Source organism: Grus americana, chromosome 15, assembly GCF_028858705.1.
Source record: "Grus americana isolate bGruAme1 chromosome 15, bGruAme1.mat, whole genome shotgun sequence".
NCBI lineage: Eukaryota > Metazoa > Chordata > Aves > Gruiformes > Gruidae > Grus > Grus americana.
Window position 1 is genome coordinate 1,794,177 of NC_072866.1, and position 23,584 is coordinate 1,817,760.

The 23,584-nt window shown below is 52.4% G+C and overlaps 1 protein-coding gene across 6 annotated transcripts; it reads right to left on the reverse strand.

Annotated features, from left to right (window-relative positions):
• Nucleotides 1–6: 6 nt before the first annotated feature.
• On the reverse strand, nt 7–23,159 carry CFAP70 (cilia and flagella associated protein 70). Of its 6 annotated transcripts, none has more exons than XM_054843502.1 (28): nt 23,106–23,159; nt 22,272–22,404; nt 20,054–20,240; nt 19,639–19,734; nt 19,314–19,393; nt 18,099–18,275; nt 17,508–17,690; nt 16,984–17,075; nt 15,810–15,909; nt 14,762–14,896; nt 13,102–13,269; nt 12,847–12,924; nt 12,263–12,354; nt 9,868–9,928; nt 8,663–8,854; nt 7,955–8,086; nt 7,240–7,365; nt 6,539–6,672; nt 6,329–6,444; nt 5,977–6,168; nt 4,715–4,822; nt 3,933–4,021; nt 3,122–3,274; nt 2,272–2,433; nt 1,998–2,087; nt 875–976; nt 541–588; nt 7–179 (listed from the first exon to the last, which is right to left on the reverse strand). In XM_054843502.1, the coding sequence occupies exons 2-28, from the start codon at nt 22,398–22,400 to the stop codon at nt 99–101; spliced, it is 3,303 nt and encodes a 1,100-aa protein (XP_054699477.1). In that variant the 5' UTR covers nt 22,401–22,404; nt 23,106–23,159; the 3' UTR covers nt 7–98. The 6 variants fall into 6 exon arrangements, with proteins under 6 accessions (XP_054699477.1, XP_054699479.1, XP_054699478.1 ...); XM_054843504.1 differs by having other exon boundaries at nt 23,063–23,109; XM_054843503.1 differs by lacking the exon at nt 23,106–23,159 and adding an exon at nt 23,002–23,091.
• Nucleotides 23,160–23,584: the final 425 nt, after the last annotated feature.

A 23,584-nucleotide genomic window follows, 5' to 3' on the forward strand; every position in this document is an offset into this window, starting at 1 on the left:
GAGTTGGAAACGAGCCCTCGGGGCGCGGGGAGTTTATGTGGAACGGGGGGACACGACACCGGGAGCGGCGGAGCGGCCTCCCCGGAGGGCGCCGGGGCTCAGAAGGCCGGGTTGCCAAAGCCGAACCGCTGCTGGGCAGCACGGATCTCCCGCAGCAACGCGTCGTTCCTCAGGGCCAGCTGCGGGAAAGGGGGGGGTGTCAGGCAAGTCCAAGGGCACGCGCGCACGCACACACCCCCCCCCACTGCGGGCTGGGACCCACCGATCCCCCCCCGGGGCCTGCCCGGGGAACCAACGGCCGTTTCCTCACTCTGCAGGGACACCACCGGGATGGGAGCAGCCCAGGGCAAGAGCTCAGGACGGGCAGCTTTTCCCGTGCCACATCTCCGCGTGTCACGTCTTCCGCGCCACGCCACCAGACTGAGCTCGCAGGTTAGGGGGACAAGTGCTTGGCGCCGTGGGAACGCTCTGGGCCGGCTTCCTTCCCACTGCAGCCCCCGGGCCGCCCTGCCGACCCCACAGCAGCGCACAGACACCAACCTTCACCGCGTATTTGTAGCACTGCTCTGCCTCCAGCTGCCGTCCTCCCTGGAGAAACAACCCAAGAGCAGGTGGTGAGGAAATCACCCCACGGGAAAGACGCAGGTTCTCAGTGAAATAACATATTGTAAGAAAGCTCAGCACAAAGCACATGCCCAGGGGAATGACGGGCAGCGAGGAAGGGCGCTGCTTTTGCCATCCGAACACAGTCCCCAAACTATTTTTACCATTGCGATCTCTACACCATGTTCTTCATGCTCGGGAACAGATGCCAATAAACCCTCCCCGCTCTGTGGGGCTGGCGGTGGGAGCAGCTGGCCAGCGGGGCACTCACCTGCAGGCAGATGAGGCTGAGATACCCCCACACTTCGGCATTGGTGTTGTTTAGGGCATTGGCTTCAGAGAGAGCATCCTCTGCCTCCACCAACTCTTCCAGCTTGAGAGAGAGAAGGAGAGGCGTGGACAAAAGGCAAAGAGCAGGCAGAAAGGGCTTCGGAACGCAACGGGCAGCTGAAGAAATCAGTGCAACAAAAGTGTCTAGCAGGGTTTGCCTGACAGGGATGCAGGGAGAGGGTTTAGGGCAGAGACAACCAGTTATCCGCTTTGCCAGCATCCAGCTCTCCAGTCTGGAGGAGAAGCCTCTCCCCCGCTGTATTTACAAATCAGCCCCTAGCCATAAGGAGAGCGGCACAAATGCCTTCACCCCCGGGAACCGAGTGGTCCAGCTCCACGGGGAAATACGACTCTGGTCCTGATCCCTGTTCCCGCTGCACAGTGGCTCCCCGGAGGCAGGGGCACCTGGTGCCTGGTGGGCTGCAGCCAGCTCCCAGGCCACCGCTCGCCTCCCTGGCTCGAGTCCACAGCCTCCCAGGAGGCGTACGTTTGGCCAGGGGGGAAACAGAGAAGCTCAAGTTCCTTCCCTGTTTGCGTCCCTCAGCCAAACTCCCCTGGAGGAACCTCGCAAGGTGTACCTCTGGGAGATACCGCACTGCTAGTGGCTGGGTGTCCTTGGCAGCCCTTCAGAGGCGCCGGATTCCTCTGGGCAGGGAAAACACCGAGATTCCTCTCTGCTGACATTCTGCTCAATTCCTGCATGGTGACATGCAGGTCATGTGCAGGCAGGCGCTCAGAGCAAAGCCTGGGCCCAGATTATGTGCTTGCCATGACCTCCCGGGGAAGCAGGCGCTGCCAGTCCCAGGAATCCCCTTCCCTGGGGAAGGATTGCTGCTCCCAGAGCAGCTGCTGAGGGTCACTGCCCTCCAACATCTCCTGTAGGAGCAGCCCAGGGTTCCATGCTGGGGCTGGGACAGCACACAGCACACTATGGCCTTCAGGAGCATTGGTTTTGCAGGCAGCTAAGCTTTTCTTTATTAAAGGGGATCACGCAAAAGCAGGCCCCATGTCCTGTGCCACAGAGCCAGTTAAAGCACAGGTGACTTGAAGGTAATTGCACTTACCCTGTAGCAGGCGATTCCCACCCCCAGCCAGGTGAGACAGGACGCGGAGTTCTTGCAGGCGAGCAGGTAGGTGTGCTTCGCCCGGCCGTACTGCCAGGAGAGAGATGATTGTGTGATGCAGTGAGAAAAAACGCATCGCTCTGCAGACAGCCTGCCCCCTGCCCCTCCCCAGCAATTTGCCAAACACCCCATCTCCGGTGGGGCTATAGCTACAGCTAGTGGCGTTTTGTAACTGAGGTGCCATTCCCTTCCTCCTCTCCTGCTGGCTCCTCACCTCTTTCTCTTCCAGGTAGATGGAGCCCAGGCGCAGGTAGACAAAGTGCATATCTGCAGCATCCTCCACAAAACTGATGGTTCGCTCGTAGCACTCCTTTGCCTCACCAAAGTCCCTCTTCAGGTAGCACAGGTGTCCCTTCTGAGCCCAGACGTTTGGATTCTGCGCACAGAAAGCCAGGAGTGAGACGTGGCGGGGAGACGGGAGGGAGAGAGACCTGGGAGAGGAGCAGGGACCCCTGGAATCAGCAGAAAGGAAGAGCTGGTCGGTGTTTATAGCAGGACAGATTTTCCATACAGAGGTAAAATCACCATAACACGAGCACTGGGAGCCCCCTCCAGCCTTTCCCTGGCCCATGCAAGGCTCCCCAGGTATCGTGAGTATGCGAACAGCATTTGGAGAGGTCAGCTTCCTTCTGCCTTCCATTCGACCCGAGTCCCCTCTCTGCTGAATAGCAACCTTGTCTCTCATGAAACAGAGCCTGACCCGCCAACAGAGGGAAAGAGGATCAGGGTATACATGTTCAAAGGGAAAAGAAAAGCAGACGCTGCAGAGAGAGGAGTCCTCGCTCAGAAATGCCGCTTGTCTGTGCAGGAGATGACAGAAGGTGAGTAATAAGCAGGGTAATGAGGAGGGCAGTACTGCAGCCACATCTGGTGTGGTTCATCAGCTATGATTGTCCTCCCCTGCAGAAATTGCTGCAGGCTAACATTAGAATTGCTCAAGTGGAAATAAAGCATGGGCTCTAGGTTCACATGCAGCAACAACACAGGCAGGGTCTGCTGCAGTGCTTGGCCAGCGTCCTGCTTCGGGACACCGTGCCACACCCCAGGAACACGCAGAGAGTTACCATGTAGTCGATCCTAACGGCCTCGCAGAGACATTCTTCGCATTTGGAGAGATCTTCCTTCAGCAAGTAAGTTTGGGCCAGCGCCAGGTAGTATGCACAGGAGGGACCTCCCTGAAGGCTCAGCAGCTCGTGGGCAAGTGCCCTGTGAACAAACTGCGGAGAAATGGCCCATTGGCACGGTTAGGAGAGCAGGCAAACCACCGGCACCTCCAAAAGCGCACAGCAGGACGACTGACCCACAAATATTTGACTTCCACGAACAGAAAACAGACAGGAGATATTCTCCCCCCCCCCCCCCCCCGACTTCTGTTGCTTTAAGCAACTCTTTCTGCCATGTAAAACGAAGGCAGACAGAGAGATCCCACAGAGACGACTGTGTGGGACAGGAACATTATAAAAATTACACTGACATACACAAGCATCTGAAACAAGAAAGGAGTACCAGCATCTTGGAAGCATCACAATAACAGATCTCATCTCCGAACGTACAGAGAAGAGCACATCTGCACCATGTCTGACTTGGCTGGTCCCTCTGCAGCAAGCAGTGCTGAGCTGAGGCACCCCGAGAACCTCTCCTGCCTGAGATGACTGTCCCCCCAACCAGCATTTCGCTCTGACTGCTCTGCCTGGCCACAGTTTTGCATTTCTGGGTGGTTTTGCTCCCTCTTGTGCCTGGCAGCTGAGGTGGCCACAGCTTGTTCTCTAAGCCCAAGACAGGAGCTGGCTGGAGCTTGCCACCAGCTCTTCGGTAATCACCCAGAGAAGGAGACCAAACCTCCCTTCCCACTCCTCCACTCCATGTTGAGCTGACCTGGATGGCATTGACTTTCATCAGGAATTCCACCGCCTTCATGAAGACTGTGCAGGGAGGTTGGCTAAGTCCTGAAACAGGGGATGGCACTGCAAGAAAATGTGTCTCCATCAGTCCCAAAGGGGGTTTTTTATTTCTGAAGCAAGAGCTGAGACCCTGGCAGGGACAGAGGAATCCCAGCAACACAGTGTAAAACCCGGGAGGTGGCAGAAGTGGCTGAAGCAGAGATTAACTCAGCGTTTCTTTCTGAAGGGCTCAAGTTTTTGTAAGAGATGTGAAAAGAACTTATGTTCTTCACCCACTAATTTTCCAGTCCAAACGCAGAGGAAGAAAAAGTAGGAATTTATGATTGAAGCTTGTCAGAGTTAACTACAGCGAGGCCCCCGCTTCCTCAGACCAACCCAGCACTGCCACCTCTTTGCCACCCGTTGGGGAGCGGAGCTGTAGAGGAGGCAGATCACACAACACGCAACCAGAGGAGATCTGTAGAGACAGTTTAAGAGCTGGCATCTCAAGAGGGAGACATCCGAGCAGCCCATGAATGCCGCTGGGTGCGGTGATGTGTTGGGAGAGAGCCACATTCACCTGCTCTGAAAATTGGGATGAACCTGCTTTGCCTGGAGATTCCCCAGCTAGAGAGAGAGAACAAACCTTGATGTCTTGCCTTGGCATCGGGATGGCCACAGCTCAGTGCTCCCAAGCGACTCCCCTCCCCACTGATCGCGCGAGGCCATCTCCCAGCCCTGGGGCCTCCCTTCCACGCCAGCCCCCCAGCCCCTAACCTTTCGGGGCTGTCTCCGGTGCAGTAGCCTCTTCCTCGGGCAGCTTGCGGGACAGGGCAGGCTCCACCACCTCTGGCACCCTTTCGGCTGAGCCATCTGGAAGCCCCTCTGGAATAAAACCCCCAACAACCATTAGAGTTTACCATAAACTTCTCAGTTTGGAGCGTGATTCTGCAGAAATGGGGAAAAGAGAAAATAGAAAAGATCTATTGGGTTTTCAGAACTGGGAAGAAATTTCTTTGCAGGAAGCAATACCTGGGTCTGGGGTTTGGAGTACAAGATTACCATGTGAAGCTAGAAACAAATATAAATGAGGCAATATCCCTTCCCTCATAATCAGAGGGGGCAAAGAAAGGTATATGACACAAGGCCTGCCTGCCTGCGGCACTTTGCATGGAGTGGTGATAGTGTTAAAAATAAAGCCAGCCGACATTTCCTGCGGCCTGGCCAAACATTTGGGACTCGGGACAGAAAGTCTTGGCTTAAGGTGAGGCTGGACTCAGCAAGGCTCCAAAGGAAGCCTTCGGTTCAGGGTCACCACCAAGCAGCTCTTTTGCTCTTTGAATCGGTGAGACGGTGCTTTCCAAGCTGTGTTGGGTAGTCACAGCCACAGCTTTCATGAAAGCTAAACCTGGATGACCCTAATGTATGACGGTCACAGGGGCAGCTCAAAAAGCACCCTCACTTCCTCCAGCCGCCCCAGCCACTGCCCACACACTGGTATGGCAGCAGCACTGGGCTGGGCCAGAAAAATAAATGCAAAGACTGGTCCCTCTGCTAGGCTGTGGGTAGGGCAAAGCATTGGCCGTGCTGCTTTCAGAAAGCTTCATCATTTAAAGCAGCACGCTTGTCACTGTTGTCTCTCACTGGTGTAGTTTGTGGTCAGTCTATTCTACCTCACGGTCCATGTAGGTTTACATTAGATCTGAGGAAGAAATTCTTCCCTGTGAGGGTGCTGAGGCCCTGGCACAGGGTGCCCAGAGAAGCTGTGGCTGCCCCTGGCTCCCTGGCAGGGTTCAAGGCCAGGCTGGATGGGGCTTTGGGCAACCTGGGCTAGTGGAGGGTGGGACTGGATGGGCTGTGAGGTCCCTTCCAACCCAGGCCATTCTGTGAGTCTATGATCTTCTTCCTTTACCCTTTGTATTTCTCTCTTAGAAATACTTCAAAATTTCTCATGTCCTTCCCCTGCTCACCATCTCCCACACTGCTCCGACCCCCTCCTTTCCGGTGCCAGGGCACCTCCTGGTTCTGCTAGGCATTACCTCGCAAGCACTCTTCTGGGCCTGGGCTGGGAGACCTCACGCACCCAGCAGAAACGTGTTTTTCCCCTCCTTCTCCCTCAGCAGCCTCAGGGATGCTCCTCTCCTTGGCCAGCTGTGCTTGCAGTAGCTTCTTTGCCTCACGGAAGGCCATTTCTGCCTGAATATTATTATTCTGCAGCTCATAAAACAAACCTAGGGGAGACAGAAAGAGCAGCATAAGCAGACATCCGACCCTTAGCAAAATCCTTCCCTTAGCCCTCAGGTTGGAGCAGGGAGAAGAGGATCAGGGGCAGAAGCAATGCTCGGGCCCTACAAGAACACCTTGAGCACACAGGCTGGCTTGTTTTTGTACCTGAAAGCGTCCAGGCTACAATGCTGGATGGCTCCAAGCAGCAGGCATCCTCAAAGAAAATCTCTGCCTCTTCGTAGTGCTGCAGCATGACGGCCACAATCCCACAGAGCAGCAAGCTGGGGACAGGGTGGGACAGGTTGGCCTTGCAGCCCCCAGGCAGCAGTGTGGGGGACACCCCCCACTGTCCCACCCACCAGGAGCACACAGCACCTCTGGATGTGATGAGGGTCCAGAGAAAGAGCCTGCTGGAAGCACTCCTGGGCTTTGGTTGTTTCCTCAAGCAGCAGGCAGAACGCCCCATAGTCTAGCCAGTACTGGATGTTGCACTGGTCCTGAGCTAACCTCTAGACAAAAAGAGATCACTGTTGGAGTGAGGACTGCTGCAATCACACTCAGCACACACAACGGACTGGGGAGACAACTCTGGAACAACCACAGCTTTTCTTTGGTCACCCCAGCCCAATTTAGCAACAATCAAAACTCCTCATCTGTCACGTGCTAGGGTTTCCCTTAACTAGGATATGCTGGACTTCCTCTAAGCCTCCTTCACCTAACACATGTCCTCCAGCTTCAGCTGACCTCCTCCTAGACTCCCGTTAGAGGGCCCAGCGTCCCCAGTGCTGACCCAGCACGCCTTTTGGACCAGGTCATCCTGTTTCCCCTGGCCTGGAGGCTGAAATCCCCAGTGACCTGGCCAGGCTCTGTCTCACATCCTCCAGAGAGCAGCATCTCCCTAGAAAATCCCTCACATGTTCAGCCTGAGTATCCTGGGCACGTTCACCTCCTTCCCTACACAACAGTCAGGGATGGCTGAGCTGTCAGCAACACGGGCCCCACGCTGCCACGACGGCGTGCTGGCTGCCAGCCCAGACACACAGGGGACGGGCAGGAAAGAACAGGGGCTCCTTTACCTGCTGGTGGTAGAGCGATGCCAGCTTGTAGTCCTTGCTGAATTCAGCTTCACGAGCAAAGAGCTGGAGCTGCTCCTCGGTTGTGTGGGACACAGGGGCAGGAGAAGCAGCTTCCTCGGAGAGTAGCTGGTAGGGAGCGAGACAGAGTGTTAGCCCTAGGGAGGGTAAGAATGGTTTGTGCGATCCCAGTACAGCAGCAGTTCCGAGTCCGGCACCGCACCGAGTACAGCCTGGTATGGCTGGGGCGTGTTGGAAAGGCAAGCTGTCCCCGCTCCTCTTTGTGGTGGGACACATTCCTGTAGTTCCCAGGTACCTCTGCCACACAGCGACAGGGCAATATCCATCATTTGCAGTTGTGACAAGTAAAAGCATCCCCGAGATCAAGACCGTGTCCAACTCCCTCTGTTGTGTCACTTACTGGGTGAGCGGCAGGTGGCACAGACCCAGCCATCCCCACCATGAGCTGGTTATGGCAGCTTTTACTAGTGCCATCTCGCACATATCCCCTCATCAGGATTTCGTAGCGGCGGGATAAAGATGCACCAGATCCTGCCTCTGAGCGCAGCTCAGGGCTCGCATGTGATAACTGCGGCAAATGAAAGCATGAACCTGCTTCTGTCTTGAAGGCAAAAGTCCCGCTGCCTTCACTAGACGCAGTGTTTAGCCCTGGATCCACGGTGAAGTCGTGTCTCAGGTCACCCAGGTTTCTCCCTACCTGGTTCAGGGCAACATGCATCTGGTCCACGAGGTACACGTAGAGCTCGCTGAGAAATGCCTGGAACTGCTCCTGGGTCTCAAATGCAGTTGTCTTCAGGTATTTCTCCCTCACAATCTTCACTACAGCATACTGTGGAGACATGCGACTGTCGGACAAGGCAGGTCCCCCCCTGCACCCCCTCACCAGCTCCACAAGTGGAATAATACAGAGCCAGAACACACTGATTTTGCCTGAAGCTCTTCTGAGGAAGAAATCCAACCCGGCGCTGATAAAAGGAAGAGAAGCAAGCAGGAGTGAATTCCTTTCCCACCTCCCAGCCCTGGCTCTCCCTGACACACTGGTGCCCCTTTAGGGACAGCAAGTGGGAAGGCTCGTCCCCCTGGTGCAGCGAGGGGTTCTCCGGGCACAGCGTGGCTGAGGCTGACCAGCTGAGAGAGGGGAACCCCTCTTTTAGCCACGGTGGACTGCGAGTGTGCAAGAGCAGTCAGCTTTGCCTTCCTTAGGCTATAAGCACGGTGAAAAAGGATGTGATCAGCTTTGGAGTCTCCCCTCTTTGACAGGAACGGTTCTCTTGGTGTGTGACCAGCGCAGCTTGGTGCCCGGTCTGTTAGAGGAAAATCCTGTCCCTCCCCATTCTCAGTTCCTCACTGAAAAACTGCCAGGACAAAACAAGTAGGGAAGAAGAAAGCACACTGGACTCTTTACCTTTAGCTGTTCCTTAAAAGCAAAATATTTCCCAGAGCTATTGAGCTCGAAGTTGAGCTGACGCTTCTGTTCCTCCAGGGTTTGATGGTCTATCGCTCCCTGGTCAGGTAGCCGCTTCCCAAAGAGGTCGTGGTATTCACTTAGGATGGCAACGGCAATGCTTGTGACATGGTTGTGATAATCTTCCACGGCCTGGGAAATAAATAAATAACCAAACTTCACAAGTCACTTACGCCATCAACCTTCAAAATGTATTTTATTTGCCAGAGCTCACAACTCCCATTAACTCCACCTAACTCAAGTCTCAATTAGTCTGTCACACATCCTTTCCTGTCCATGCCCGAGGGCTGCAAAAACATCTACATGTAAATACAAAAGAGCTCTTTCATAATTAGATAGTGCTCCTGCTATATTTTTCAATCAGAACCCAGTATTTCAGTCATCATTGTCTCTTCTATAGAAGTATAATTAACTGTAAGTAAAATACATCTCGTTTGCTGGGAGCCTTTTAAACCCACGGGCCAGCCCTCTTCAGCAGAGTCTGTAATCTCCATAATCTCAGTGGCAGAAGCTTCCATGCGCTGCAATAATCAAAATGTATCACTCTGTGCACTCCAGACAGTCCAGCACAAATCAATTCTGCAGCAGCACTGGGGTCAGTTATTGAAATACTGCTTCTTCCCCCACTGTTGCTTTGAATTCACCATCGGCCAGGGGCCATCCAAGGACATTCTCCTTCGACGGCTGCTCTGTACCCATGCCAGTGCTCTCAGATCATTTTCTGAGGATGTTGCACACACAAAAGTGCTTAAAAATACTGGGTGACCTGAGAGAGGTCGGGGCTGATTCTCTTCATGTTTGTCTGGGTCTGATGAAGCGCATGGGCTAGTCTGAGACAAGAAACTGTTGGCACTGCCCGGAGGAAACGTAAGGTTCTGGTAGCCTCTTTCCCTAGCATCCCATTTCCTTCCAAACAGGTTTCTCCCTGTCATATGGGCTGCGAACATGAGTGACGCAGCCCAGGAGTGATTTCCCAAGGCACACTACCGCGAAGATAACACATTCAGAAGTTTTCTTTCCTCTTCAAACCTCATCGACATGTTGCTGTGGGGCTGAGACTGAGAATGAAGATTCTCCTGTGTGAGAGGGATGAGGGCAGCATGAAGTGGCACAGTGGTGGCAAGGCCACAGGCTTTTGCACGTACCTTCTTGGCTCCTGCAGTCCGGGGAGGCAGCGGAGGGCGAGGAGGAATCATCTGCTTGACCCTGTCAATGAGAGGCCAGAAGAGATCAGCCAGACACGCTGCCAGCAACGGTGGCTTGTCTTGGGCTCCAGCCTGATGTTGTGTCCCTGAGACACCTCACAGGGACCCGGGAAAGCAGGGGAAACTGAAGTCTCAGACCAAGAATGAACTGTAAAGACCAGGCACCTACATTCAATGCTTGTAGTACATCATAATGTCTTGAGAAAACTAGCTGCTGCCTTGCTCCCTGCTGGTGATTATACCCCATGGGGATTAGGTAAGATTTACTTAGTTGTTATTTTCACTGAGTTTGACTGACCCATCACACAAAAACTATCACAGAAGCTCAGCCCAGCAGGTAGGGTTAACATTCGTTATTGCTAGCAATCAAAACCCCTCTCCTAGAGAAGCAGATCTTCTTATCAAGCTGCTATTCCTTTAACTCACAGCCTCCCGGGTCTGCCAGAACAGCTGTAGGGAAGGTACCAACCTGAGGAAAGCTCGGAAGAATTTTGTCCCTGTAAACCCCAACCCATCAGTTCCCGACAATCGCACGATGCGGCTGTGGCACCTCATCCCTGCCCACGCGCTGACTCCTAGACACCACACCAACCCCGGTTGTGCCACTACTAGGGTCACAATGACCTTTCAAATATTGATCAGAAGCCCTTAGGATTACCATATTTTTTGCTAAGATTTTATTAAAATCCTTGATGTCAAACCAGCCTACATTTATCGGGATTTTTATCAAGATTTCCTGCTCGCTGGTACCAAAACACCATCGATCCTTAGAACACAATCCGGCCCACCAAGCAAAGGTGTCACATTCCTGTGATGGCTCCTACCCAATTAGCAAAGCAAATTGCTTATTCCCCACCAAATATAAACCACTCCTGTAACTGTTCGGCCAGCTCACAGAGCCCCTGACCAGCTGCCTTCTCCAGGTCCTGAGCCCTGGCCACTTCTCCCACACAAACCCCTCGTGCGCTCTCTGCTGTGCGATCTAGTGCCGTGGCCCTGAGCGGTCCCCTCGCTTTGCGGAGACCCGTCACCACCTCTTGGGAAGCCACAAAGCCTGAACAAGTGGGTACCGCAGCTCCCACGCTCACAATCCCACCCCTGCCCAGCCTCAGAACGGCATCCATCACTGATACGTTACCTCCCTCAGCAGTACGTACGAAAACCAAACGGCTTGGGTTTCAGATGAGAAAAAGAAAACCAACAACAACCTGGGAAAAGCAAGCGAGCGAAGAGAGCCAAGCGGAGGCTGACAGTTTTGGATGGAACCCAAGAAAGAGTGCTACGGTTTGCTACTAAGATATGTATTTAAACATCCTTCCAGAAAAAGAACCTCACTCTTGATCTCATCTGCAAGGAAACATGTATGTGTCATCAGCTGGAGCCCCCCAAGACCTTCCCACAACTCAGGAGGGCTCATTTTTCAGTCCTCACATCTGCAGCTGCACACGGCAGGTGAATGAGGAGCAGTTACACCAAATTCATGCAAGTTGCAGTAGAGTGGAGAAGGTATAAAAAGGGCCAGGAGAAGGTCTGTTCTAAGGGGGGCTCACCTTCCTCAACCTGTTCTTCCCAGAAGACAGCAGGCAGCACACAAGACAACACATGTACTTTCCCTTCAAGGAATGGCTGCTGCTTATATTTCTGTTTGAGAGACATACTGCCTGCACTTGTTATCCTTTGTTCATTTGCTGTGTTTTCTCTTTTTTTATTCAATAAATTATACATGCTGGGCCTTTCCTAGACTGTAACACAGCAAGGTTACCCCTCTGGACAGGGAGAAACTGCCTCAAATCAAACAGACAGTGGAAGATGTGAAGCAGCAGGGATGAGAGAGCAGCTCTACAGTGGAAAACGAATGTAAGAGCTGAGGAATAGGTAGAAGATTGTGAGAAAACTTCCTGAAAAGGGAAAAAAAAAAAAAAAAAGACAGAATGCTATGGTGAAGTTACAGCAGTGCTACCCAGGGCAGTCCTCACTGGTGGCCAGTCCCAACCAAGCAGCTGAACATCACGTGCAAGAGGCAAGCCCGCAGGGATTAATGGGAAACAAAGCCCGGACGGGAACGCAGACACTGCTGTGCTGCTCTGGTGTCTCTCTTTTTGAGAGCAATGGCAGGGAGATGCCAGCTCAGATGAACGCAAGTGTTTTCCCAACACACCAGATGCCACCTCTTAAGCATTCTGGCCAAATCCTCCCCCTGATTCCAGTGGGCTTTGGCTCAGCCCCTCCCTTGGTCCGTACAGAGCACTCCAAGGGGGTGGCTCGCTCTACAGCCCTGTTTCTATCCTGCAGAAATGAGCTGTCAGCCCCAGAGTTACAGCACGTCTTTACTCACCGTCTGGTGAGCTCCTCTCGCAATCGCTTTGGCACCAAGGCCTTGTCCAGCTTTATCTCCATCACCAGGAACGTTCCTGCTTCAATGTATTGCTGTGAAGATAAACATTGCTCTCTCAGTGTCGTGCTGTCTAGAGGCATTACTGGCATGATGAAAGACTGAGCATATAGCTACAGATCTTCAGCAAATCCTCTTCAAACTGCAGAGATACAGCTTGTTTTATAGTCTGCCCTCAGAATGATTTACAGCAACAAAATTCAGCTCAATAAACCAGTCTAGGAAAAAGGAGAAAGCCCAGATAATCAATCTGCTTGCAGAAGGAATATGCATTCTAGACGCTTTGAGGAAGAAGCCAAAATACAAAGGAACCCTTTTAAATAAACGCTTGATTTACAGAGACCTTCTAGGCCAGTGCTAGACTGCCCTCCAGCTGGATGTCACTGGAAGATCTCCAGGACAGCATCTACATAAAACATCGCTTGTCCAGCTCACTCTTGAAGAATTTAATTGCGTGAAAGGTGTGAGACGCTGGTGCAGTGACAGGCTAGCAGTCTTCCCTTCTCTCTTTGGAGATACATAATTACCTGTCCATCAAGGCAATATGTGACACTTTCAGCTTCCCCAGTGGCATCTGACAACTGGGTTTTGGGCACGTTGGACATCTGTTGAAGAAAAAGAAAATACATCTCTTGTTTCAGGTTCAAGTCCAGGATGAGAGTTGTACATTTGTCCAGGCAGCATGAGGCAACGCAGCATCGGTCCCTGGTTTCTGCATGCCCCAACTACCTCTGATGTGGAAATGGAGCAACCACTTTGCAATACATCTTTCTAGACCTTACCCTTCTGTTGGAATCCTTGTCTTTGGTGATTTTCTCTTTGTCTTCCTTCTGAGTCTTGTTGGGAACAGCTCTGGAAAGGGAAGTACTGATTTCCGGGGTCCACAACCCTTCCTTAGTCAGACTGAACTGCCTCCTGAGATCCCGGAAAACACTGTGCTGACTTTTGGTCTGAAAAAAAAAGAGGGAACAGAGGGAATCAAGGGGCAAACTAGGCTTCTCCATCCCTTTGCCTTTAACCTCTCACATTGCAAAACACATTGTCAGGGTCTTAAATGCATTAAGAAGCTATGCAACCTCGTTCTTCCCTCCTGAGAGTTCAGCTGCCTCTGCTCAAGGCCAGCTCTGATCCTGTACAGCTGTGAAGCCTCACGTTAGACTATGAACCAAGCTGCCTGAGAAAGCCTCAGTGGGATCTCTGTGTCTTCTCCCCAGAGCTGCATCTTCACTGAGGTGCTGGCCCTTGATTCCTGCCTGAGCTATGTGGTGAACAATGCTGGAACCCAGCCCCATGCTGCCCTGATCCTGACCCACTGGCTGCTGAGGTCCTGGCTTGATCCTGGATCTGTCTCACAGCTAGGGACTTGCTTGGTGATGTGGACTGGTAGATGAATCTGGCTGCCCTCACCTCTGCTCTGCAATTTTTTGGGTACCGCCGCCGGCCCTGCAGTGACTCCCAGCTCACCTTCTGGTGTGGAACAGCTTCCCTGACACACGTCAGTGACTTGCTCAAGGAACAGGTTTTTCAGATCGTCTGTTTACACACTGTTTGACCACCTACACAGGCTGTTCCCTCCCAGCCGTCACTGTTAGATGAGTTGGGCTACCAAGAACTGAGGGGATCCTGGGGAGAGGATGGAGTACCAAGACCACCCAGCATCCACAAAACCAGAGAATGATGACAGAGAGAACGTGTGTCACTTGCCACAGATAAATGCTACAGGACAAGTAGTACCATGCAGCCAAGAGCTGTGTGCTTAGTCCTGCTCTGCAACAACAGCCAGCGGGAGCACGGAGGCAGGGAGAAGGGCTGTAATTCACCCAGCTCCTGCTGCCTGGACAGCAGCACTACAGGGAACGTGGGCAGAAAAACCAGGCTGTGCGTCTGCCCTCCTGAAACAAGCTCAGGTCTGTTCCAGGAATACTGTGGGAAAACGGAGATGTAACTGTCACTCTTAGTAACAGAGGGGGGAGAAATGCAAAGACAAATAAACCTCCATGAGCTACAGCTGAAAGAGCTCCAGTGACAGCTTTTTTGGTTGTTGCCTGGGGTAACGCTATCCTTTTAGAGCCACTGTTTGCTCTTCCCAGCAAAGCAGTTCATTTGCCCGTGTTCCAGACTGGGGAGAGAGGAGCATTCTTACAGCTCTCCCTGCTCAGCTGCTGGCAGAGGAGGGAGTGGAGTGAGATTCAGAGCCTCTCTCAGCCCCCAAACCTGTTCCCACACACCCAGAAATCCCCTGCCTTTAAGAAGTCTGCACCTTGTCTCATTATTTTTCTTCATCACCAGAAGGGCAATAAAGTTTCAAAGCCAGCCTCCAAGTACCACGCTGCCCATGCTGCCTGCTCCCAAACACCACGCTGCCCGTGCTGCCTGCTCCCAAACACCACGCTGCACAAACCCACTCGCAGAGCAGAGCCTGGCTGACTGGTCTGCTCTCACCTTCTCGAACACCTCGCTGTCTTGGTAGGGAAAGACACGAAAAGCGCCTCGGATCTGCTTCACACCGGGGCACAGCAAAGGCACCATGTTGACATATGCCACTCCATGGAAGAAAATCTGCTTGTCCTCATCTCCCTGGAAACACAGAGCAAGGGGCTGAGATACTGAACGGACTGTTATTCTCTTTAAGGAAACAAGGTCACCGATCCCATTAAGAAGAGGCCACACAGCAAACTGATGCACCTGATGAGCCAGTGGCTCTCTGTCACTGGCACACAGCCGAGACAACCTGGATGAAAACACCGGAGTCATTCGATACGTAGAATATCAATTTTATCCCAATCCCTGCAGGGCAGCTTTTCTCTCTAATTCCCACGCCGTGCTGTTCTTCAGGACGGTCTTTTTGAGATTCGGCTGTGAAATTACCAACCACGTGGTTAGAAATCCAAGTGACCCTACCAGAGCTGTGCATCTTGGGTTTGACAGAAATCAGGTAGCTAAGGAGATCTGAGAGCCTGGGCTCGCAGCAGACTGGTGAGAGTAAGGGAGAAGGATCTCCATCAGAGCTGCAAAATCCTGGCACCGGCGAGTGCGGAAAGAGATTCTGTTCACCAGGAGCAGAACCATGAGCTAAGGGGCTGTTTCTTTGTTAAACCACCCCAGTTGATGTCCAAAAGCATAACTTATTTACACTCTGAGAAAGAGGGTATGAATTTCTTTAAGATGCTCCAAAACCCCATTGGCCAAAGATAAGCTCAGTGAATTACCTCAATTCTCAAAAAGCACTTTCTCCCTGACCCCTTTCCACCAAGCTACCACAGACCATCAGCGAGAGCTCTGTCTATGTGCTATAAGGAAAAAAATATTATCCTTTGTCTATTCAACAGCTCTATAAGGCTGATAAATCCCTTTACAAAGCCTCTAGCTCTCTGACTTGCTTTGGCTGGTTCAAGGCTAGTTTTGGTATTACAAAGGCATTGAAAGGAAAACGTTCAATAACACAACGCTGCTCCACAAGCCAGAACAACATATCCCTCCCCACTTTTACCTTGTCGGCTTTGCTAGTTTTCCCTTTGCTGGATGAGGCCACAGACATCCTGCAGACCTCCACGGGCCAGTACCAGCACTCTGCAATGCGTTTCTGCAGGCTGAACACAAAGGAGGGCACTGAGAAGATGCAGAAACTGGGGTGGGGAGCCACGCCGCCCTCCTTTCTGCCCCAAAACATCCCCCGCTGTGGGTTTGCCTCGACCCACTCCCATGAGATGCAGTGAGCACCCTCGGGCCACTGGAGCACGTGAACCTTGGGGCAAACTTGGTACATTTTCTTCTCCATCTACCACTGTGTGCATTTATGGCACAAGCAGCTATAAACCAATTGTGAGAGCAACACACGAGGTTTTCTCTCTCCCCTGGTTACTTCAGAAATGAAACAAATAAGAAGGAACATGATTAACTTTGGTATAAATCCTGAATTGTACAGAGCAAGTGGACCCTGAGCTCCCATTTGATGTACCTGGTAACTCTGAAACCAGCAGGCAGGCTGATGAAAGTGGGGGGGGGGGGGGGGAAATCGAAAAATCAAACCAGATAGAAGGGAGTATTTCCGCACAAGGAGTAATTTGGCTATGGAACTCACAGCCGTGATGCAGCTGAAGCCAAGAACATAGCAGGATTCAAAGAGAAATGGGATACTCACCCTGATCTTGAGCATATCTGGAACCATTAAAGGTAACATTTATCCAATAAAAAAGCAAATGAAGAGTGTCCACATGGAGTGAAAGGGTTTTAATGTATTGGGAATTCAGCAAAACTTAATTAGCAGCTCAGAGAGCTGTGTGGGCCACCCTACTCCTTGTCTGCTCACCATAACTCTGCTGCCCCTTCCCTCAAACCACGGAGGGAACAGTCACCAGCTCCAGTCGCTGGCAGCAGGAACGAGCATTTACAGCCTGGAGACAGCAGCTATGGCCAATTCATCTTCTCCTGTCATAGCAGAACTGAGCCGCTGCCAGCAATTAAAGGCAGTTAGCTGCACCCTTTGGCCAACAGACAGCCATAGGAGCCATGGGAAGCGAGACAGAGCCACGATTTGACCATGTAAGAGGTCTGAGAGCGCCCGCACATTGCTGCTCCCTGCCTTAGGTCGCTCAGCTGAGTGCGTTCTGGGGTGGTTTCTCCCCACTGCTCTGTGCTGGACAGGAGGTTCTCAGGTCCCTTACGTGACAACTGCAGCGGAATCCAGGTAACAGCGCCTTTCCATGTCCCATATGATTCTCTTCATGCTTTCTGCTTGGATCCTAAACTCTCTGTCCTGTGAGAAACAGCAGGGGGTCAGAGGCAGGACAGCAATCTCTGCACCATGCATCACTCTCCCCAGAATGTTTCCTGGGAGAGAACGTCAGACAGAGAGATGTCCAACTCCCAGGCCACCCTAGCAGAGGAAGTTAGCAGCCGTCCCTGCAGACACCCCAGCCCATCGGTATTAAGAGCCTGACTGACAAGGAGATAATACAACTCCCAGCCCAGCAGCAGGCAGCTTTTTGGGGACCAGACCTGCCATGTGCACCCTAGGGAACTCTCCTGTCGTGAGTTAGCATGTTAGCTGTCCCAGGGGAACCATCCGGACACTGCACAGAGGACCAACCACCCGCCTTCCTCCCGTAAAACATCTCTGCAAGTCTCAGTCCCTTCAGTGAGACCTGCTGGTTCTCTTCCAGTCATGACACTGCCAGTCCTTCCTCACCTCTCTTTTGTTGAGCTCTCCATCCTCATCCTCATAGGGACCACCAACGATGAAGGAGTTGGGTATGCTCAGAGCGCCAGGGGCCATGATGTTAGCAAGGGGCCATTTTTTGGGCCGGGGTAACGGCTCTTTTTCACCAGCAAGCTTCAGGATGCCGTTCTTGAAGAGCAAGGGGAATTCCTTCTACAGAGACATGAGAGTGAAAGGATTTGCATTTCCAGCATGAGCAGGAGGCAAGTGCCAGCTGCTCTGAGCTGGGTCTAACCAAGCAAAGCAGCAGTGCGGGGGCCCGGCTTGGAAAACACACTCCACCATAGGCATACAAAGAATGGAGAAAAAAATAAATAGCCACGTGGAAAAAAACCTGCCAGTTTCAATCCAAATCTTGCCGAGCAGACCTTCGTTTGTGTTAAAGAAATACATCACGCAACAGAGACCCTGAGTGCTCGCAACAAACACTGCTGTTACAAAAGCACAGGAGCTGTACACCCCACGGGCCTGGACGCTTGTTCCCAGTGAGTAGTGTGGGACAACAATCATCTGCTTTGTAGCGGCTAAAACCCCTCTCACCATGCCTGGACCAATCCTCACCTCCCCAGCTGCTGGTACTTGCAAGCAAGCCATGTAGTTTTGCAGGGGTCCGGTGGGAGCAAATGCTTCAGGGACAGAATAAGCTCCCTCCAGCGTGACGCTCAGGAGGTTACCATTTGAAAGCTGTGTTGCAGAAAGCAGGGGCTCTTTGGTGCACACCATCACTTCAAGGCCACCCTGTGAGACACGGATCAAGTAGAGTAACTAGACAGTTATAACTCTCCTGCTCTTCAGGGAGAAGCAAGCAGAAACCCAAGGGTGGAACGTATAATGTTATCTTATTCCTCACCTCAGATGTAAAAGAAAACAGACCAGCACAGGAAAGGAATTTCATGATCAATTTGTCGGAATTGTGATATTTTTTAGTTTAAATGGGAACCTGCTCGAGGCACGGCATATGCCCCAAGGGTCTCCTAAAACGAGCCAGGGAGAAAGAGTCAGGGTCTCCTAAAACGAGCCATGGAGAAAGAACACCAGGGATGGAAAATAATTATTTTTCCCTGGTGATTCAGAGCATGCCAAAGCTAGGGCCACACTTCCACTCTGCCCTATCTCCACGCACTGTGTACAGTCTTTAATTACCTGGATGGATGGTGTGCAACGAAAAACCAGCCGGTCAGCGTTTATTATCTCTCCTCCCTAATGGGCGCCCCCCTGCCTTGCTTACTATGTAACACCTCTTAAATACAGAAAAGTTAATGCAATATCCGCCCCTCCAATTCACTCGCAGTGCTAACTGCGGGCAGGCTCAGGAGCAAAATTAGACACATTTTTCTAGTCTCATACTTCATTCCTTGCTTTATTCACTGGGTACTTTTCAACTGGCTGAATGAATAAGGACCTTGCAGGAAAGGCAGTCAGAGCTTGTACAATAATGGACTCAGACATTGTATCCACAGAAAATAAGACTAATAAAGTTGGGCAGGTTATCCTGCCTTTGTCTTTTTCTGATTTTTCAACACTATGCTTTTCCATCTTGAAGATTTTTTCCAGAGCAATTTGGTAGCTGCGCACATTAGCATTTCCTAGCACGACCTCACCTATCATAGGCAACTAGGGACAGACGTCAATGGGAGTAGAAAAAGCCTCCAAGCTTGTAACATATAGGGCCGTAACACATCCGTGATGAGCTAGGCGGCTGAGTCACGCTCGCCTTCCTATTAAAAAGCAGCAGAGAGCCGAAAGAGCGAAGGAACAGTTCCAAATTCCACATACCTTGGCCTCCGGGTGAAGGCTCTCTAATGGAGAGGTAGGCACTGCATACAAAGGAGCCGAGACCTTAAATGAACACTGTCCTGGGAAGAAACAGGACAGAGAACAGCATAAAGTGAGACCCTCTGTAGAGAAATCATGACCTGACTCCTAACGCTGAGCTGCTGATGTCACCCCTTCTCCTCCCCAGACTCAATTTTCTATGGACACTATGAACTGTACATTTTGTCAAAAGGTGGTAAGTTATAGTCAGGGGTCCACAAGCAAAGACCAAAAAGCACCAGGGAGTAAGAAGCAGTTATGAAGGCTGTGGAGGTCGATGTTGTACCTTGCAGCAGAGGTAGAAGGTCCACCACAGCTTGGCCAAGAGGCACAGCCTTCTCCTTCTGCCTCTTCTCCTTTTGCGACACTTCTATCACTGTCACTAGAGAGATAAATAGACAGGAGTCAGCGGAGTTTCTCAGACAGCTTCAGTTCTGGGGCTGCAAGGGGTCTGCGTCAGCTCTGGCACACACTCCTACTTCATCTCCCAAGGCCAGCAAGAACAGCAAAGCCAAGGAGCACAGGCCAACGTGAAAGGGGATTCTTCCAGCTGGCAGAGATGGGAACAGAAGTGCTGAGATCCCCCCACCGCTGCTGCTGAAGTGCTATTCTTGAACGAGTGACTCCTGCAGTAGGCAGGCAGAGCGGAGCAGCTGACAGCACCCACCTCCAAAGAGGGAGATTCGGCATCAGGTACTTACAGAGCACAGGTTTTTGTGCAACGTCATCCAAAGAGTTGGGCCCACTGGGGCTGCACACAAAGCTGGTCGTGAAATTATAGTTTGCTGTCCCATTTGGCAAAACATCAGTCTTGGAGGAGTCTCCCAAGATCACTCCGTTGTACTCCGCACGCACCAAAGTAATCGACACGTCGCTTTTGATAGTTTTCTGTCAAACAAACAGCACATTAAGCAGTTGGCTCTGCAGCAAACAGGCCCAGGATCAAAGTTGCCTCCGGGAGGCAGCTCAGCTCAGCGCCCAGGACTGGCTTCACTGGTGGGGGGGTCTTTGGCTGTTTCACTACAGAGGAAGAGGAGCAGAGCTTGGCCGTGCTGAGACCTCACCCTTCCTTGTCTTTAGGAGGGAAATTTCCTGCTCCACCCCTGCTGTGATGCCCCAAGGATTATCCAGAGCTGCGGCAGGGGAGATGGAGAGGTCCAGGCTTCACCCCAGGAAAGGCGATGAAAGACACATCTAAAGTAAATCCCAAAATACCCCATTGATATTTTTGTGCTTCCAGAAAGCTTGAGATTTTTGTTGTCTCCTAAGAAAGCAGTTCCTGAGCTACATGGCTGAGCTCACAGGACACGCGTGTATATTGCGTGGCTGGAGAATGCCCTGAAATCAAAGAAGGGCTCCAGCAAGCTCTGCAGTTTGTTGTTACACCACCTTCATACCACTTGCTTCGAGCAGAGATGAGGAGGTTCGAATTCTAAAATGTCTCCACAAAGCGGCTTTAAACACGGCTGAACAGGGATGGTGAGAGCACAGCACGTCGCAGCTGGGATGCGTGTGCCCGGGCAGCCCTGGCCAAGCAGGCAGCACCTCCACAGCAGCACAAGAAGCGCTGAGACAAGCAGCTACCAAGGAGCCTCCCTGCAGGAGAAACAGGGTTTCCTTCTGCATCCAGGGAAGAGCAGCCACTGCCCTGAACACAAGGACCGCTGTAGCCAAACCCAGCTTTTCTTTAGTCCTGAGCCACAGGGATGCCTGGCCTCCACAGGCCGCTCCCTCAGCTCCCTCTCCCCATGTCATTGGGGTAATTAGTTCCATATTGGCTCTTGGACAAAAAAGAAATTTCATTCACTTGGTTTTAATTTTCAGTCCTTCTGACTGTCTCCTTGAGCACATATTCTATGAACAGCTAAACAGAAGAATCCAATTAACCTTTCTCTGTACCATTAATTATCCTAGACTCCTCTCTCATCCTTCTTTACATCACCTCTAATTAAGCAGATTCCACACTTCTTAGAGCTGGAATTTTGTTTTCATATTGTTGTTCTCATTATTGCACTTTTGTATCCCTCTCTCCTTTTGCCATAGCCTTTTCTAAGATGGAGCAATCAGAACTACAAAGCAATATGCCGGATGCAATCAATCCACCGGTCTGCTATTCTTTTCAGCATTGTTTTCCCTCCTCTTACCTTCTGTTTCTCATCTAAGATGCTGTTTGTTGAATCTATCGGTGTAAGAGGTACTCAAATACTACAATGTAAAAACCTCAAAAAAAAAAAAAACCCAAACCAATAAACAGGCAGGTGCTTTTGATTTGCTTTTTTTGTCTGTTGCTAGAGCAGAAGCAGGGATTTGCATTTTTCTGCTTGCAGCAGTAGCTGAGCTTCTCCTCCGCATTCCCTCCTAAATGCCAGTTTCTCTAGAAGACTGTAAGGACAGCTGGGTGCATCACGCAGCACATGGAAATCACAGTAGTCACGGTTTGATCTAACCAGCTCACAGTCTTGCCCTATAGCTGCACTGGAGCCACTGCCTTTTGGTTTCAATACGATTTAAACCACTGTAGCTGGCATGAAAATCTGACTTTACATCCAAGGTGACATCTTTTTAGAGGTATTTGTCTGACTGATACACATTTTCACTGCGTTTTGCTTTAAGCAAGCTGCCATTTACATACAGTTAGGCAGAGAAGACAGAGGGAGACATTTCAACGCAGCATCTCTGGACTGCTGCTGAGGAGGTGCGTTCCCCAGTCCAAGCGGATCACAAGCCTTTCCTCTGTGTGAGCAAACCCTCAGCGGGGAGGAGGAAGCCCCAGCGTGGCAATGCTGAATCTCCCATATTCTTACCACTCCTTCCTATCGCTTTATCACCTCACACCTGGTCTCAAATGGGATCACAGCACACAGAACCACTCTGGCCTCGTTTATTAAACCACCAGAGACATTTTCAGAAGAACTTTACCAGATCCTGCGCCTTCAGTACTGTGATTTGTACTAGTGTTGCTGGTGTTGGTTGTGACTCGCTGGGAAGAGCTGCGGCAGCGGGCAAGGCAGAGGACTCCTTTTCCGACTGCTCCGCAGGGACCTCCATGGCTCTGCAGGAAAAAAGAATGAGGAAAGAAACATGAAACTGCTCTATTCCTCTCCCAGAGACGCCTGCAGGACACAGCAGCTGCGGTTGCTAGCATTATTCAGGGCTTGGCTGTCAAAACACCATTGAAAGCACAGGGCTTTGTCAGTGACGAATCTCTCATGAGGAGCAGGGGGAGGACAGGAAGAAATGTAACACGAAAATTATCCGGCTCTGTAAATTTAACCCAGCTGCAGCTCTCAGCTCCTCTGCGTGCAGGGGAAGGGTTCAGTGTGACAGGCTGCTCTCGGCAGGGCTCTTCCCAGCGCAGGGTACGGCCCTCGGCTTTTCTTCTTGTTTAACTGAAACGGGAGCCTGCGGGGCCGAAGGCCTGCGGCTGCCAGCCCAGCCCTACACGGCTCCCACACAGGCCCAGGGGACCCGACTCCATCCCGCACCACAGGCTGTCCGCAGCGCCTCGGCCCCGGCGGGTGTGAAACCCCTCTGGCTGGGCCGAGGGCACCCGTGACCCCACTGCACCCCGGTGCCTTATACCCCCCCGCAGCCAGGCTGGGGGTACTGCCGTCCACCCCGAGGCTGGCAGCCCCCTCAGCACAGCCACCTGCACTGGCCGACGGGCCCGGGGGCCCTCAGGGCTCGGCGTGCGGCCTGCAGCCCCTCACCGGCTTCGGGAGGGCGGCGGCGGGACGCGAACCCACGGCCTACCTGCCTCAGGGGAAGGCCTTGCATCGCGTAACCACGGCGACGCGACTAATCCCGCGAAACCCCAAAGCCTCGCGAGATCTTAGCTCTTCACCACGTGATTGGGGGCGTGCCCGTGAAGCCCCTGTCGCCGCCATGATGGGGGTGGGCAGCCCTTACCAGGCCCCCGTGGGGTGCCCGTGGGGCGGGGGTACCCCCTATCCCACCCGTGTCGGCTGGAGGGGGGTGCTGCAGTGGCACCGTGTCCTTCCTGCAGCCTCGTGTGCTCCTGGGGAGCCCGGCTGCTGCCCCAGCCCCGCTCCTGGCTTCGGGACCCTGCTGGCAGAGGCCGCGGTGCCCACCCAGCCGCTCACTCCCACCACACCGGGGGCCCTGAGGGAGAGGGGGGGTCCCTGCAGGGCGGGCTGGGGTAGGGGCCTCGGGGGGGGCTGGCAGCCCCCATGGTGACAGAGGGGGGAGGTCCCAGGGGCTTGGGCAGCCAC